This window comes from Pseudorasbora parva, chromosome 7, assembly GCF_024679245.1.
Source record: "Pseudorasbora parva isolate DD20220531a chromosome 7, ASM2467924v1, whole genome shotgun sequence".
Lineage (NCBI taxonomy): Eukaryota > Metazoa > Chordata > Actinopteri > Cypriniformes > Gobionidae > Pseudorasbora > Pseudorasbora parva.
In genome coordinates, this window is record NC_090178.1 from 29,297,450 (window position 1) to 29,315,973 (window position 18,524).

The 18,524-nt window shown below is 38.9% G+C and overlaps 2 protein-coding genes across 3 annotated transcripts in view; one reads left to right on the plus strand and one right to left on the minus strand.

Annotated features, from left to right (window-relative positions):
• The first annotated feature begins 263 nt into the window (after positions 1 to 263).
• Positions 264 to 15,392, plus strand: polr3c (polymerase (RNA) III (DNA directed) polypeptide C). Its single transcript, XM_067449014.1, has 15 exons — positions 264 to 394; positions 6,589 to 6,735; positions 6,826 to 7,090; positions 8,168 to 8,371; positions 11,185 to 11,267; positions 11,350 to 11,451; positions 11,681 to 11,773; positions 11,877 to 11,957; positions 12,049 to 12,100; positions 12,765 to 12,825; positions 12,901 to 13,051; positions 14,524 to 14,625; positions 14,708 to 14,757; positions 14,842 to 14,991; positions 15,092 to 15,392. The coding sequence occupies exons 2-15, from the start codon at positions 6,589 to 6,591 to the stop codon at positions 15,171 to 15,173; spliced, it is 1,623 nt and encodes a 540-aa protein (XP_067305115.1). The 5' UTR covers positions 264 to 394; the 3' UTR covers positions 15,174 to 15,392.
• Positions 15,393 to 15,400: 8 nt separating this feature from the next.
• itga10 (integrin, alpha 10) overlaps positions 15,401 to 18,524 on the minus strand; it is a 62,709-nt gene continuing 59,585 nt past the window's right edge. For both annotated transcript variants that reach the window (XM_067449012.1, XM_067449013.1), the window contains 4 exons: positions 18,337 to 18,450; positions 18,025 to 18,120; positions 16,497 to 16,610; positions 15,401 to 16,352 (listed from right to left, as the gene is read on the minus strand). In XM_067449012.1, the coding sequence (XP_067305113.1) occupies positions 16,299 to 16,352; positions 16,497 to 16,610; positions 18,025 to 18,120; positions 18,337 to 18,450 (378 nt within the window). In that variant the 3' untranslated portion in view covers positions 15,401 to 16,298. The remainder of the gene's footprint in view (positions 16,353 to 16,496; positions 16,611 to 18,024; positions 18,121 to 18,336; positions 18,451 to 18,524) is intronic.

The following is an 18,524-nucleotide window of genomic DNA, read 5'->3' on the forward strand; positions in this document are numbered from 1 at the left end:
ATGAAATATCACTAGTATTTTAGCTCAAAAGTGTTCCTACCGGTTCCTACACATCAGTGTCTCAATATTTATCTTTTTATAGTGAAATAAAAAATAAATAAACACTGCTTTATTGTAAGTTACGTGGTTACGTTACGTGGTAACGTTTCCAAAATATCATAAATGGTTTACTTCCACAATAAAGTGTTCACAGTCGAGTGATTCATATTCGGTTCTTCTGAATCATTAAAAAGATTCGGTTCATAGCAACGATTTGTTCACTAATCGCTTGAGCAGAGCACCACATGATCATACCACGGAAATTCGTCAGTGCTGATTATTACACACCGCCTGAACAACACATGTGAAAATAAACTCATCTCAACTTTAACGTCCAGCTACATACTTTTTAGAGGTAACGTTATGTTCATTTTTGTGTATGCATGATTGTGTGTTTTTGTGCAATGTTAGGCTACGTGAGATTTGTATTAATGAATTGTACAAAGGCCAGACAGCCATTAACCCTGCGTTCTTGTCATAGTTTAAGTTAAAGCGTATCACTCAGAAGAACTTAAATATGATTATTCCAATATGTTGTTAACAGGGTGCTCTTTTATTGCTTTCAGTATGCCGATTTCAGCTACAACATGGCATGATGTGATAGCATGTTAAGTTAAGTCCATTACTTAACATGTTTACTACATTAATGTCCACTTAGGTTCAGACTACCTGACTAAATATTAATGTGTTTGTGGTATACATACCTGTAATGTTTAAAATAATTTATAAGTTGAAAGAATATATCATGTTTATCTTTTAGGATTATATGGTGGTAATAGCTGTAGTATAGTATTTTGGTTTTAACCAAGGTATGTTATTAATCAGTCAGTGAATGATGGATTTGAGGTTAGTTATACAATGAACCACAACGTAACACATTGTAAACGTATAATAAAAGTGGCAGGTCTATCATTTTGCATTTATACATTAAGACTTAATGTACAGATTATTTGTACTGTATGTGTGTTTTGTTCCATTATCATTGTCAATGGGACAATCAATCATGCATTTACCTAAAAAACCATAAACTTGCGATGTGTAGTTATAAGAATGAAATATATATATACAAAAAGCCAACAAACAATGAAAGGATTTGTGGTTGTGCACAACTCATGCTGAACAAAACCACTGGTGTTTTGAGTGGATTCTGACTAATTAAAATTCATCTGATAGGCCATTGTGTTCATGCACTCAACAGATAATGTCTGGGATTGGCTATAAAGCTCGACGCTGCAAAAACATGTTGTAAATAAATAGAAACCTTTGACACACTTCATATAGCACTTACACAAATACTCACAGGAAAATTTTAAAGTAACCGGGTATCACATTTAGCGGGTACCGGTACTGCAGAACGGCATGCATTACAATAAACTATCTGATCCAATACATTTTTAATGGGATTTAACGCTGTAAAATATTAAACTTGAACTTTTGAAGTTTGATTATATTTATAAAAAACCATATCATTTTTACATTTTTTACATTTAGTATTCAGCTGGTTTGGTCATACAAAGTTTCTGCCCAACTCCAATGATATCCTACCAGTAAAAAAAATAGAGTTCTACACTGTTGTCAAGTCCAGCAAAAATTAGGTTAAAATTTTTATGAAACCATACATCATACAGTACACATGAGCCCCTTTCACACAGCAATACCAGTAAATTACTGTGAAATTACCAAAAGGACTATACCTGTAAATACGCCAATATGCTGTTCACACAAGCAACACCATTCAGGCTTTTTTAGGAGGAGAAGCACTTTAGTTTAACTATCTTTTCAACTTGACAACATCTTTTTCACGTCTGAGTTACAGACATAACGGATGATCAAACAGAACGCGTGTTTGCGCTTAAAGCCGCACTTGGCTACTTTTGCTCTCGGGGTCCCCCTACAGTTTGGAAAAAATAATGTCCTCAACTACTGTCGTAAGAGCTGTCATCCTACAACAGGGGATGCCATCGCGCGTGCATTTGTTGACATGACAACCCTGATAGCCCTGAACTAGTGATGCGTCGGTCGTCTCGTAACCCGCGGACCCCGTATGTCTATTTAATGGTCGCGGGTGCGGGGCGGGTTGTAAAAATATATACAGTGGTGCGGTGCGGGCCAAATAACTTCATAAAAGCGTCCCGCGGGTCGGTGCAGCACTAACAGTTCCCCTGAACACTGCAAGAGGAGTTCAGAGTTCTTCTGGCGTCGCGTGTGAAATGTCTTCATCCCAGGTAACGTTACAGTCAGTGGCATGTTTCAGCATGTCATATGAATATAATTTCATGGGTTTTATTTTTTTCAAACGCCAAATAATCACGACGCCCACGTTTACAAGCCTGCGTCATTGTAGTAGTCTATTGGTTACAGTTTTACAGAATCTATATGATACTTCAGTTCAATGTTTGAGTGGTAGCTCACCGTAACAAGCATGACAGCATCGGTCGGGCACGCCTCCTTCAGCTCACGCCGACGAGCAAATGCTGGTCACATGTTGATTCTCGTCCTGCCTTTAATCATATCACTTTTTTGTTTCCTCTTATTGCTTTCCTCCAACAAAACCTTTTTTTTCTTATTTATCTCTGCTGCTTCGGACATGACTATATTATCCGACGAACAAAGTTGGGCTTGCACGTCCGAATTTAAGGAAGTGTGGGTGTTGGTGGAAGTGACGTATATGCCGTAAAGCAGTCCAATTTTGTAGTTCTTTTTGTTCTCGGGTTACTACCCGAAACCCGAAGTCTAAAAGTACGATTAAAAACGATACAGACCCCATCAGGCTAAGGCGGACGTGTCATTCAACCTATTGTAAGTCGATTTATCATCACAAGAGTCTTAAAAAATATATTATGAAGGTTGAAAAGTTACCTAGTGCTGCTTTAAAAACATGAAATGCGCGTAATGGTAAACAACTGCAGAGCCACAATGTTGATGAATGGAAAAGAAGGCTGGGTCTCGAGCGCAACACGTTTAAAAAGTTGCGAGGTGTGGTGCAACGGTCAAAGTAATCATTTAGCACATATTTTAAAGGGGGGGTGAAACACTCAGTTTCAGTCAATCTCATGTCAATCTTGAGTACCTATAGAGTAGTATTGCATCCTTCATGTCTCCGAAAAGTCTTTAGTTTTATCATATTTATAAAAGAAATATAGGCTGTACCGAGTCTTTCCGGAAAAAAACGAGCGCCTGGAGGCGTATCGTGTGGGCGGAGCTAAAGAATGACAAGCGCGCAAAGCGGTGACGTCCTCAAGCGTGGAGAAACCCATCGCTATCTCAGCTAATACAGATAATGATCCACAATCAAATCTGAGGCTGAAATAAATTGAACAGGAGAAACGGCAACATCAGGACGTCCGTCTCTGTGGTATGTAAGTTACTGTATTTAATGGCCTCTCCACATTTCTGTGTGTTTACTCGCAGTGTATGAGGACATGATTCGGTTTATGGACTATTGTATGCGACTAGACCTTAGAAGTAAGTTAGCAAGCAAAACGGTTTTGCACGTCAGACTAGTGGAACGTTATACAGAACAACAATGGAGTAACCGTTAGAGCATTTGAATGACGAAGCACGCGATCGTGTCGTTTACTGATGTTTACTCATGCGTCCCTAGCCGACAGCACAGACATTTGAAGCAGTTTAAGTTAACTCACCGGCTGCTTCCAAAGCAGGACCTTTATCGCTGGGACCGCTCCGTCAAAAACACACTTCTTTGGTCTGATTTGGTGAAGTTCTGTGACAGCAGTGGCGTGTAAATCCATTTTGAGACGGAACTGAAACGATGTTGTGAAGCTTCTAGGGCTGGGCGATATGTTAATTTTTGAGGGGGCGATAATCGCCTTCAAAAATATCGCGATATCCGATAATATCATCTACTCCGCACTGATCCCGCCCACTCCCCTGCGCGCCACAAAATTTTCCAGGCATAAAATGGAGGACAACGCTTAATATCCAAGAAAAGATGTACATCAGTAATTTGGCAGTATTATGGATTTAAACCAAATGCAAATGGTGAACCAGTGGATTCTACAGAAGCTATCTGCAGGCTTTTCAAAAAAAAAGAAGAAGAAAAAAAAGAAAGAAAGTGAACCACTAATCTCCGCAGCCATATCCACGTACACTACCCAGCAGTAGCGTTTGAGCCCCGCTCTGCAGCCGCTTCTCAAAGACGACGGATATGTGGTCGAGCAGCAATGGCACCGTAAATGTCAATTAGAGCTTAGATCGTGCTCAAAAAATCAAGCCCGACCCTAAAAGATCAAGCCCGAGCCTGTGCTCGTTGTGTCCGAGCCTTGCCCGGCCCGGCACATTAACTGTAATTATGAGAACGAGCCTGTAATGAGCGAAGCGGTGTGACTCATGTTAAAACTAAAATTAACGAAATAAGCTGATAACATCACTGTTTTCCCAGAACGACTGGAAATCAAATTTTGCTGCAATATTGTCCTGTTTAACACTGTGAAGCTGCTTTGAAACAATCGTCATTGTAAAAGAACTAGTATATAATAAATAAAGCTGACTTGGCTTGACTCAGCTCAATAATACACAGACGCGCTCGTGAACCGCTCACCTGTAAAATAATTAAATCCAGCTCAGACATTTATCTGTAGCTCACTTTGTTGTAGCCATTAAACAATGTTTGTCTTCTTTCTTTTTGCATATTATGTTTGAATAGGCCTATTATAATAGTATTTTTACATTTTATCTGATTATGATAAGTGCAAAGATGCGAGTGAGTCAGACATGATTTTGGTGGTTATATTTAGTTTAATATTAAGTTTTGTTTTGTAGAAAGCATTCTTTCGTTTTGTTTAAATTGTATCTTAATTTTAATAAAGGTTTCTTTGGCCAATTGCCTGGGTTTAATAAATAATATGGAAATGGAAGACATGAATCGTGTTGAAGTCGCGGGAGTGATCGCTTTAATTTCTAATGAACTTGAGCGCGTCTCATAAATAAACCGAAACGCAGCAGGCTACTTGCCTCACAGACAAGAGAAATATGCGCATAGAAAGCTTAAAATGTCCACTTTTAAACAAAGCATTCGAAACGAAAATATGTAATTAAGCAAAGTGCAGTGTTGACGCGAGCAGCTCATGCGTTTCTGTTCAGAATACTGCGCTCCGTCACTGCACGAGCTGTGAGTTTAACGCGCATTTTTACATCACTTTAATATATTTTTCTTTCATTTTTTTATATTATAATAATTTTATTCTGACACCTTTATTTTATAGTATTTAAAATACAGGCCTATGGTTAGCTTTTATAGACATTTTCAACCGTTTAAGGTTGAGCTATTTTTTTTCCCGTTGAGCTATTTTTTCCCCCAAGGGTTTCTCTTTCGTTTTATTTTTAGCGTTAGTAGACTATTTTAAATGTTTTCCAGGTGTCCATGTTTGATTAATGTTTGTATTATTAATAGGCTATTATATTTATAATTTAGCCTAATAGGAAATAATATTTTTAGAGCGTTTTAAAACATTTAGCCAAGCCAACGTGCTTCTCTTTGCCCGTGTAGCTATAATGAAAACACAACCAACGTCTTATCCATAATTCAATGTTTTGCTTTAACACATATAGGCTACTGTAGTTATGCACCAAACACACTAAAAAGGTGAGTGTATGGTAACTAATATTTATAATGTATTTGGCAACGCAATGTCCTGTGAGTTTATCAGTCGTCATTTTTATGATGTCGATTATCGTCTGATAACACTGACTGTTATCGATATCGACATATTTGCTAGACATCGTAGATATATGATAATATCGTCATATCGCCCAGCCCTAGAAGCTTCCCGTCATTTCTGCGTTCAAATCGGTTCAAATGCAGCGCTGCCTTCCCGGAATGCTGTGCTGAAGCGTTGAAGTTGCTCGACGTCACCCATAGGAATAAAGTGGAGCGCGGCGCGCCACATAAGTGTTCACGGACGACTGGATCTGCATCTGAGACACTGTTTACAGCGTGCTCTAGTCACGCGCGCGCGCACCCTACCGGGAGAAGAGCCCGTACGGCCCATACAAGGACCTTCCGCTCTTTTTAACGTCAAGTAGACCCATACTCGAAAAACACTCTCCGAAACTTGTGAGAAACCGGAAGGAGTATTTTTGACACAGAAATACTCCATCAAACGCCCAACATTAGTTTTTGAAACTTTGTCTATGTTTAGGATGGGAATCCAAGTCTTTAACAGTGTAAAAAGCTCAGTATGCATGAAACAGCATTTCACCCCCCCCTTTAAATAGAAAAACTATTAAAAACCTTGCAGTAAACAGTGAGAGTAATCATGTCATCGTCATAAGTCTTTATGATTGGCCCAAAGCAGACTTCTTACATCATTGGATTCTGACTTTGTACGTGCAAATTCTGGTAATCTTCATTCAGCGTTCACACATAGCACATTACCGGTAATTTACTGGTAATGTTATATCTAGTAAGTTACCGGAACCAATTTACAATATTTTTTGAAAAGGTCCTGTTTATGACTGTATGTGTGAAAGGAGCTATTATTTCATCATTTGTGTTTAGTGTTTTGGTTGTTTCTCTCTTTCCTGAAGATGACAACACAGGAGGTGCGTTTGTGTGGGCTGCTACTGCAGGAGCACTTTGGAGATGTGGTGGAGAAAGTGGGCACTCATCTCATCCGCAGTGGAGTTCTGAACTTGCGAGCTCTTGCCCACGAGACCAAACTTGCTCTTGACCTGGTAATGTCTTCTACTTAGATGTCTCTGTTACCACATACCATTCTTTACTATCTTGTTCACATGCCTCTCTATTCCCACTCCTCCTGCTAGGTCAAGAAATCTCTGTGTGTACTGGTGCAGCATGGGATGTGTACATTTGGCGCTGGGCGCCGTGGTCCAGCGGGACCTGTGGAATATCGCATCAGCTGTGAGCGCATCATACACATGCTTCGTTATCCACGCTACATCTACACTGCCAAGAGTCTTTACGGGGACACGGGCGAGCTCATTGTTGAGGAGATACTGCAGAGAGGCCAGATGACTATGAGCAGCACAGTCAAGACTGTAGCAGACAGGCTGACTCACAATATGCCAGGTAAGAACACAAGCAGACTGAAGGGCTAATAGATGTAGATAGATGTAAAGAAAACTGCATTTTTAGATGTTTTGGCTTACAGTATATGTGAATGCGCCAAACAAGACCATCCGGTTGCAATATAAATGAACACTTACCATTTGCATAATGTCGGAAAATTTGAAGGCGTTTCTTACGTCACATCCTACCTTGTTGTAACCTATCATGTCAGCGTGTGGGCAGGATTAAGTATTACTATGCTCTATGAAGAAGGGGAATCTCAAGAGAAGCCAGGTTAACCCCAGTATATTTTTCTGTTGATATGAAAAACCGGGTGCATTTAGCAGTATAGCGGGTGGATTATGTATATGTTGTATATTATGATGTTGTGATTAACTATTATATGCCTTTCTCCACTGATGTTCTAATCTAAGTTGTTCAAAGCGTTTTTTAAGGATGCAGATTTTTAGACTGAGACTGAGATGGGGAACAGGAGCATGGTTTGTGTAACATTAGCAACACATTATTAGCTGTTTAATAATGTAGTCAAGCAAAGGCTAATCATATTAATTACTGTTACGTGTCAGACTATTTTAACGCTTTACAGCGTCAGACACATAACGGTAATTCATATGATTAATACGATACCACTGCATTGTGCAGCATTTACAACAGTAAAGTTGATTTTTGAACTGGTCTGGTGTAAGTGAATGGAGGTGGGGATAATTTGCATATTTATGGATCATTGATAATCAAAGATGAGTTTTAAGGTATAACATTATTGACTACATGGGGACTCTAATAATCATTATCATTAATACAATACCACAATAATATTTAAGTTGGCTGGGCTTCATGAAAACGACACTTGAAAAGTAGATAAAGACCAAAAATATGTCTTAGCCTACATTCAAAACGTGTGAACTTTTCTTCGGCCACTGCAAAGGGTCTAAGTTTGGATCTTGTAGAATGGACCAGACGAACAGTAAAAGAGTTCATTAAAATATCATCTGCAATATGATTCATGCTCAGCCCACCTTCTTGTGTCTTGAATTCCATTTGAAACTTACCCATTTAAACTTTTTTTTTTTGTACCAGAGGGTCAAAGTATGGACTACAGTGAGGTTGTCTCTGCATTTTCCCAGTTGGTGGAGACTCATTTCCTTCAGCGCTGTCCTCCCATGGCCTCAGCAGGATTATCAAACTCAGGAGCGGTTGACGCTCCTCCTCCGGCTGCAGCACAGCCCTCTGAACCAGAGAGCCACCCAGACTGCTACAGAGTACCCTATATCAATCTCACTGGTCAGTAACTGGTCAAAAATGTAAATCACATACAAAAGTCAACCCTTATGATGTATACAGTGCCAGTCAAAACTTTAGCTAATCCATATGTTTAAAATGATGTTGGTAGACCGATTATGTTGTGGGGTGAGGGATGGTATTATGGGATTTTGGGATGGGACTGGTACTGCAATCACTATCCCCTCTCCCCCACCCCCTGACTCAAGGTTGCCAGATACGCTGCAGGATCCAGCAGGAACGTTTGTAGATGCAGATGTAGATCTCAGCTTTGGTACCTAGAGCAGAGCTTGCAACCCGGATGCCGAAACACTACTGACTTCATGATTAGTAGATAGGTGGAGGGCGGAGCTTCAGGCCAAAGCACATGTCAACATCAACAGCAGTTGAGGGCTGCAAAAAAACTTTTAAATGACAATATCCTGGCCGGACTGCTGTTGTCAGTGATATAAGTATTTAACATTAACATGATTTCTTATTGACTGGTGTCATATCAGGACCATTTTATGATTAGTTGAAATACATTTCTTACATACAGTTCCTTTAATTAGTGTGGTAATGATGTGAATTTATTGAAAAGTGTGCATAAAAAGTGCATGTAGACATTTTGATTGCACATCAATAACGGGCTCACGCGTACTTACCATCTTTGATGTAATAAGCCTGGTTTTCTTTAAATTAGTGCTGTTTTGGACTGATGTTTGAATGAATTTCCTTACTGGATTATTATTGGATTGAAAACTTTCCTGAAGTTTAGCAGTTTAAAATCATCTTATCGCAATCAGAGAAGCGAAATCGAGTTAAAGGGTTAGAATAAAATATTTCTGCCAACAGGGTTACAGGTGTTGGCGGCATTGTAGACGCTCAGTCAGTGTAATAAACTCCCGACTTCTAAGATCATCTAACTGTTTGACATAAATTATGTTAATGACGCAATTTCACATGCTTCAGTAATTTATTTGGGTTCAATTATTATAACACGTTAAGGTTTTTTAATTAATTGCATGCGTTAGCACTAGGTGTAACGGTACACAAAACTGACGGTTCAGTACATACCTCGGTTTTGAAGTCACTGTTCGGTACAGCAGGGGAGAGAAAACTAAACATTAAATAGCTTTTCTTATTAAACAGTGGTTTATTAAACACATTGTATCTATCCTTAAATGAATTTAATTATAACCAAAAGTTTCTTAAAGGGTTAGTTCACCCAAAAATGAAAATTATTTCCTTAATTACTCACCCTCATGTCGTTGGACACCCGTAAGACCTTCGTTCATCTTCGGAACACAAATGAAGATATTTTTGCTGAAAGCTGATGGCTGAGAAAGGATTGAGAAAGGCCTCCATTGGCATTCAGTATATTTCCACTGACCCACTCACAAGACCCATAAAAGGCACTAAAGACGTTGTTACAAAGTCCATCTCTGCTGTGGCTTTTTTACGATTTTACGTAAAACGAGAATAGTTTTTGAGCGCATAGAAAAATCTAAATAATGACTATCCGCCAAGTTATTGTCCTCCTTGTAGGTCTCTGACGTGAACTTACCTGGAACTCACCAAGGAGGTAATCTAGCACTCGGAAAGTGTTCCACCCCTAGGGGCGGCCATTGCTAACCAAGCCATCACCTGCTGTTAGCATCCCATTGACTCCCATTCATTTTTGAGTCACTTTGACAGTGAATAACTTTACATCTGAGACGTTTAAAGACTCCATTTGTCCATTGTTTAATTATAAAGAAACACGACAATGCATAAAAGGCTCCGTTACCTTGTATCTTACACTATCGCCCCGCAGAAGCTGTTTTTGTAAAAATAGGCTAACGATTGCGTCATAACCAACGCGACTCTTTCGCAGAGTTGAGAAATTACCTTATAGACAGGAGGAGACACTCGCAGGCAATCTTTTACTGTCTATGAGACAGTCGGGGGGACGTGGAGACACAAAGTCTGATAAAGTCAAGGGAGAAGAATGGGGAGAAGCCCATAGTGAGCCAAAAGCAACGGGAGAAAATATTTAAACAACGTGATTCAGCTTTCACTTTCCACAACTACTAGAAGACCTACAGCTGTCAGACAGGAGGCTCACGTCACATCTACGTCGTCAAGCTGAGCCTGCGCAGTTCGCTCAGCCCTCAGGAAGTGAGTGCTCCTATACTGACATCACATTCCGCCGTTGACGTCAATGGGATAGCTCTGTCCATTTCTTTTACTGTCTATGGAACTCACGCGATAGCAGCACTCCTCCTCTTCCGTGTCATATATTGAACGGTGGAGCTGCGTCATATTCCACACATGCGTCGAATTCACGTCAATAACTTGTCGGATAAAGTCGTTATTTTGATTTTTGTGTGCACAATAATTATTTTCGGAGCATTGTAAAATTATTGTACAGCCACTATAGTGAGATGGACTTTGTATCGATGTTTTTAGTGCCTTTTATGGGTCCTGTGAGTGGGTCAGTGGAAATATACTGAATGCCAATGGAGGCCTTTCTGAAGCCTTTCTCAGCCATCAGCTTTCAACAAAAATATCTTCATTTGTGTTCTAAAGATGAATGAAAGTCTTACAGGTGTCCAACAACATGAGGGCGAGTAATTAATTAAATAATTTTCATTTTTGAGTGAACTAACCCTTTAAGGATAATAAAATGATCTCTGCTAATGCTGTAAACTAGGATCCTTCAACATACCTTCAGATGTTGATTCATGGTTATTCTTTGACTAGGAAGACATGATCAATAAAAAAGAAACATATTTTTGTTATTTAATGTTAGAAATATTCAAACACATTGAGACAGCAGAATTCTGTTCATCCAGGTCGAGGAAAACGCAGACGCTCGAGTGAGGATGGTGAAGCTGACCAGCGTGCAGCAAAGAAAGCCAAAACAGACAGCAGTGAGGTATTATGATTGAGATGATAACATCATCACATATTCACGTGTTTCATGTCTTGCACATCTGCTTTAATCGCTCTTTCTCCAGTGTGGTGATGCAGGGATCTTATGGCAGGTGAATTTTGAACGCTTTCACTTGCACTTCAGGGATCAGGCCATCATTAGTGCTGTTTCCTGTAAACTTGATCAGGTGACTATAAACCTCTCATAATCTAAGCTGTGCTGGGAGATATAATTAGGCTGTGGACTGAATATTCTTTCACTGGTGAATCTGAGACAGAACGTTCTGGATTCTCACATTTAGACTTTCTCCTCAAGGGAAATAATAAGTTGGTAGAATGTAGGTCTTTATTGGCTAAATTTCTCTCTCTCTCTCTCTCTCTCTCTCTCTCTCTCTCTCTCTCTCTCCCTCCCTGTAGACTAGCAGTGAGATAGTTAGAACCATGTTACGGATGAGTGAAGTTACAACGCCGGCTAACGCTGCTTTCACACAAGCTCTTTCGGCAAACGAGGTAATGGCATTTTTGTTTTGTGCGGCCCTTACTGAGAAAACCAAATCTGATGTGTGTGTGTTCAGGTGTGAAGTGTGATCTAAGCCTTATTGTTTTCTATTAGATTTTCCGAGCTCTTCCATCCAATTACAACATCGCCAGACCAATATTAGACCAATACCTCACTCTCCTGGTTGACGATCCGGTAAAGCAATGCAGACACTAATACACACTACTCTATACTTGCTATTTATGCGAGGGTTAAATTACTTAAATATCTTTGCTTTACCTCCTAGATGGAATTTGTGGGGAAGACAGGTGACAGTGGAGGAGGAATGTTTGTCGTCAGTATCCCTTTAAAACACCACCTGAAAGACAAAAGAAAACCTTCCATGTCTAACTGCAAATTATTTTTATTATACTTTATTTATTATTTATTATTTACACTACCATTCAAAATCTTTTTGAATTACCACTTCATTTAACACTTTCATTCAGCAAGAACACATTAAATTGATCAAAAGTGACAGTAAAGACATTTATAATGTAAAGATTACCATTTCAAATAAATGCTGTTCTCTAAGGATCCTGAAAGCAATGTGTAACTTTCTGCGAAAATATTAAGTTGACAACTATTTTCAACATTGATAATAATAAGAAATGATACTTGTGCAAGAAATCAGCATATTATTAGAATGATTTCTGAATGATCATGTGACACTGAAGACTGGAGGAATGTAGCTGAAAATTCAGTTTAGCCATCATAGTAATAAATTGCATTTTAATATATTTATTCAAATAAATACGTTATTCTAAATTGTAATAATATTTCAAAATATTACTGGTTTACTGTATTTTGATTAAATAAATGCAACCTTGGTGAGCATCGGAGACATTTAAAAAAAAAATCCTACCAGCTCTAAACTTTTGAATGGTATATATTTCTAATAATCTTCTTACAAAATAGTACAAAACTTGCAATGGATTGCTTGACCCTTGACCCTGTGGCAAGATCTACACCGTGCACTAGCTAACCTGGCCAGAGCAACCCTGGAGTCTGTGGTCCAAGAGAGGTTAGTTGAGTCTTGTGTTTTAGCCTGCTTTAAACGTCTTTTGGTTTAGTTCTTAGATTATTTGCTTTACATCAGGTTTGGTTCCCGTTCAGCTCGCATCTTTCGTCTGTTACTGCGGAAACGGCACTTGGAACAGAAGCAGGTGGAGGATTTTGCCATGATTCCAGCCAAAGAGGCCAAAGACATGCTGTACACACTCCTATCTGAGAACCTGGTCCAGCTACAGGTAACACACTCACATGCCTTTTATATATATATATACAGTATATAACAGTCACTCAATAATTCAATTTCATTGTTCCTATATATATATATATAAAAGCCTGGCTCTTTCAAGCTTTATAAAGGCAGTGAATGCCTGAAGTCCATAAAAGTGCATCTATCATCATAAAAGATGTACACACGGCTCCGGGGGTTAATAAAGGCTTCTGAAGAGAAGCGATGCGCTTGTGTGAGAAAAATATCCATATTTAAAACCTTAAGTACCAAATATTTAGCTTCCAACAGACGGCCATACACATCGATTTGGAGCGAAAGAGTAACCCCCGGACCTGATGCAGGACGTATGGATGAACGCAGAAGCGCAGAGGATAGAGCAAAACAAAACACCGGTCATTAATTAGAAGTCTAAAATAAGACATTTTCAGAGAAATGCCAGAGGATTTCGATATAAGAGAAGAGGGGCTTGAGTTTGTTGCCCAGCCCTACTTGTTTGAACCACAATAGGAGTCGAAGGTTGCGATTACTCCTACATCCTGCGTCGTACTTTGTCAGGGGTTATTTTTTGACATAAGTCGAACTGGGTAGGCCGTCTGCCGAAAGCTAATTATTTAAGTTTAGTTTAGTTTTAAATATGGATATTTTTCTTACACAAACACGCCACTTTGCTTCAGAAGGCCTTTATAAACCCCCCGGAGCCGTATGGAGCAGTTGCATGATGGATCGATCCATTTTATGATGGATAGATGTACTTTAATGGATTCATTTTTAGTTTTGAATGAACTATCCCTATATATATAGCGAACAGGTATTATTTTAATTAAACGATTGTAATCATAAACAGACTGGTTTGTAGCATGGTTTGTGGGTTTTTTGTATGCTTGTAGTTAACCAATAGCAGATATTGAAGTCTCGCAAGTTCACTGGAAATCGCTTACTTCCGTGTTGTAGGTAGTATATGAAAACAATCTGTTGGCTTCATCTGACATACTCTTTGTCAGTTGCGTCGCTTACCTGCTATTCACAACTTCTCGTGTGGCCTCATCAGGGGTTAGTTAAGTGTCCATCAAATGCACACTTCATAATCTCGATGGAAGCAGTAGGTCCTCTGGGTACTGTTTCTTGACTATGTATTTTGACATAGTACTCTTTTGGCGTACTTTTGTTTACATAGTATGTAGTAGGAAAATGGACCTATTTGAAAATATTCTGTGAGCGTGTTGCTCACAAATATACTTCTAATAAAAAAAAAATATTTTAGCTCATTGGAAGATTGACAAGTTAGTAGGCGGCACTTTTCTGACTACCCCCGAAAGTATTTTGAGTGATATCAAAACATTTTTGGAAATTGATTACAATTCTATTGAGTACTGTCCATTTGTGATTGGACCATCTGTGATAAAGGTTAGCACCAAGTGTAAACGGGGTCTGTTTTTTTATCATGATCAGGCTTCATATCACTCTGTGTTGTACGTGTAGGAAATTCCAAAAACACCAGACCACGCCCCCTCTCGCACCTTCTACCTGTACACCGTTACTCAGCTGCCCACCGCCAGACTGCTGCTGCAACACTGCTACAAGGTACAGAGCTCACATGAGCATCCTTTTTAATGCTTTTTTTTTATAATGTTTTGATATATATTTGTGTGTGGACACCATACAGACAATTGGGAACCTGATCGAGAGACGGCTCTATGAGACCAAAGAGAACAAGCAAGTCCCTCCTTTTTTGACAATACAAAACATCTAAGTAGTAGTCCTTGATTATGTCATTAATCTGTTCATTGTTTTTGGCAGGCGACTTTTGGAAAAGTCTCAGCGAATTGAGGCCATCCTGGCATCCTTGCAGGCAACAGGGGCGGAGACAGAACAGCTGACGGAGGTGGAGGAGATGATCACAGCTCCTGAAAGACAGCAGCTCGAGTCCCTGCGACACCACATTAACAAGTACTACGCAAACCGATTACTCTCTGTACATGGATCAGAGTCATGTGATTCACGTTCAGCCAATCAATCTCATTTCTTCTCTCTGTGCTCATGGTGGCAGGTTGGATTCCAGTGAAAACCAGGTGGATGAGACCATATTTCTTCTGGAATCCTACATTAACTCTACACAGGCCTCTCGCTGACAGTTATTATACAACTGTAGACTAGTTCAAGACATACTTGTCTATGTTTGTGTGGAAAGAGGTGAAATAGGTGGATAAAGAAGAGTAGATGGAACTATTTTGTGATGCTATTTTCAAACAGATGTTTCATTTGCAACGAAGACTGATTTGTATTTAACAGTGTGAGTGTTTTGAGGAGCTGTGAATGCTATTTTATTTGTTTTCAAGGGGAAAAAATAAAGATGGAATTCTTTTTATAATGTTTATTTTTATTTAATAATTTGTCAAAAAATGAAAAACATTTTCAAACCTGTACATTAAATGGCGACTGAAATTTCTGTTAAGGAAACAAATTAAATAAACTGATTGCTTTAAATTGTGATGAATGTGATTTTACAAAGTACATGTTCCTGGATCAGTCTTTGAAACTAACAAGTTTACAGTTTATATCAAGTTTAGGCTTAAAAGCAGAGTTAGGTGCTTCTACATCAGTGTTATCATTTCCCTATGATTTTAGGGATAACTTATGGGTCATACAGAAATTTTGTTCCAGGATCAACAAAATATGTTAATCCAGGAATATGTCTTGGCAAAATCACAGCATTATACAATGTTTTCAACTTAAATACACATTTCATTATTTTTACAAATAGTGCATTTGCTTGTTTTCCGGTTCGTCAATGCAATGATGTGAAGCCAGAGAATCTCCCAGTCCCAGATAACCTTTTTTTCTCTCTTTTATGATATCCTGGGATTTATGCGTTTTATTGCCTCAACAGAATCCAAATAAAATGTTAGGTGTGAGACCCTGTGACCCGGCAGAGCAGGAAAGTAAATAATAGACTCGACTGAACCGCAATAACTGATACACCCGTCATTCTCCAAGTTTTACACATCCTGCGCCCCTTTGCGTGTTTATTATTTTGGCACATTTGTTTAGTGCTCTCAGCTCCATCTATAATATTTTATCAGGCTTAAATCCATTCTGCAAATTTCTCCTCAAAATCAGCACACAAAAAGAAGTCTGTAGATTCCACCTGGACCTGATAATTGATCGGTTGTGGTCCTCGAGCAGAATCGTGTCTCAAAGGGGAAGTAATGACATATTTCCTTGTTGTAAAGGAAACTTCAATATGTGCTGCAGTGTCAGTCATCGTTCTCATCCTCGTCCTTCCTCTGTTTTCTTGTGAAAAACCCCAACTGTGAAGAAACATTCAAAACCTTGGTTAAGACTGCCGAGTGCTAGTATTCAGTAAAGTGTTTTTTCAGTGTATTGAGCACTAATTTACTTCAGATATAACCACTCTGCAGTGCACCTGCTTGTTTAAAGTTGTATACCCGTACCTTCCAAAGAACGAATACTAAGAGTGCAAGGAGCAGCAGTCCTCCAATGATGCTGCCAATCAGAATCCAGAGAGAAATTGGGATCGAACGCCCCTTCAGCACTTCCAAAACTGTCTATACAAACAGATACAGAGACAGCGAGAGAGTTTACATGTGCACGTTAGTGGACTTTAAGGTAAGGAGTTTTTAAAATCAAAACATGATTTTGTGCACAGTGGGTTTCTAAACGTTTAAAATCTTACATTCAGAATGTAAGGCTTTAATATTTAGCAAAAAATAAATAAAATAAAAATCTAGGTCACTGAACAAGTTTGTGATCATTATTTTATTCTAATGTTCACTTTAATTGTCATGCTTGAAATATAATATGTGATGGGGAAAAATAAATAAAATGTAAACATTTCACAAGTGGTCTCACACTTTTACATAACCCCTGTACATAACTGAAAAAACAGGAAAACACGTAATGTCCAATGTACTCAATCATATTAATTGTGATCTATGCAATCAAAAATGATTTATATGCTTTTGATTAATGTAATTCTCTAAAATGTGACTTCTTAAACTGGTTCCCAGAATGCTTTGCTTGGGACTTAATGGGATAATAATAATAATAAAAACAAAGTGTTATTTTACATGTTTTTGAGCTAGATAAGAAAGGGGGGAGACTTGATAGTGTTTAATGTTCAATTGTGTTATGATTGGGGTGTGTACCATTGTGAAGATGAGTGGAGTATTTGCTTAGGCTGTGGACAACAAATGGCAGTTCTGCTTTGCTTAAGTAATGATTAATTATTTAGACTTAGCATGCTAATTTGTGCTATTGCTAGTCAATAGTTTGTATACTTAGAAGTACAATCTTATGACTGCATTCGTAAACTTAAGAAGCTGACTTGTTGCCTAGCAGCTTTAGGCAGTGACTTTGAAGGCAGCGTTTCCGTGCAGAAGTTTTTTTGTGGAGAACTAGGCAAGCAGTACAATAGTATTTTTGTGCAAGAATCGACCAGTAGTGAAAAACGTCATTTATGCAGTTACACACAAACTGACTACCAATCGCAACTTTCAGATGCCATCTTTATTTTTTTAGCTCAACTCTCACAGAATGGAACGCACAGGATTGTGGGATATCAAAGGCAGCGAAGGATACATCTATGCTGCAAAACTCGATCAGATGAAGGTCTCTCATGAGATGAGAACAGGAAGTGAAGCTAACATTGGATTCGGATGTGCACTGATTGCCTTCCTACCTCGGCATCCTCTGAAGACAGCATTTTTAAGCTTTTGGAAGCAGCCAAAAAAATCCATCATAGCATAGGACATAAAAATATATGATACGTATTCACTTAATCCTGTCAGGGAGTCATTTTAAATCACTTTGGTACTTTATTGAGTCACTTAATTATGACTTATTCCATAATATTAATTGTTTAACTTGATTTATGTGGGACAGATGTACTTGATTAAATCATGTAAATCGAACACCTTTTTTAGAGAATGACTTATGAGGTTATGTCTGTAGTTCTCTCACCTCCCTCAAGAGGGCAGCATTTCCCATTGTAATTAGATTGGACTCGCGAGCAGACAGCTGGTAAGAGCCCACAATCGTCACTGCTTTAAACTTGGCCTGCCAGAAGCACACAGGAGTTAGAGGTTAGAGACTGAAACACAAACAGATCCTAGTGCATATTTTGTCTTTCTATTGACCTCTGCAACCATCTGCCGGCACTATTAAAAAGAGTTTGTGTGTGTGTGTGTGTGTGTGTGTGTGTGTGTGCGTGCGTGCGTGCGTGCGTGCGTGCGAGTGTGTGTGTGTGAATACCATAAGTGTGAGAGATGTCACCTGTCTAAAGAAGTTGTCGTGTATTCTTCTGGTGATGCGGATCAAGGCTGTTTCTCCCTTCAGTAACTGCTGGACGTGACACACGACCTCCACACACCATGAGGAAGTGCAATTCTAAAAATGAAAACAAAATTATTTTCAGGAAACATTTTAAATTTTATTTTCATTCTCCTCCAATTAAGTTCACC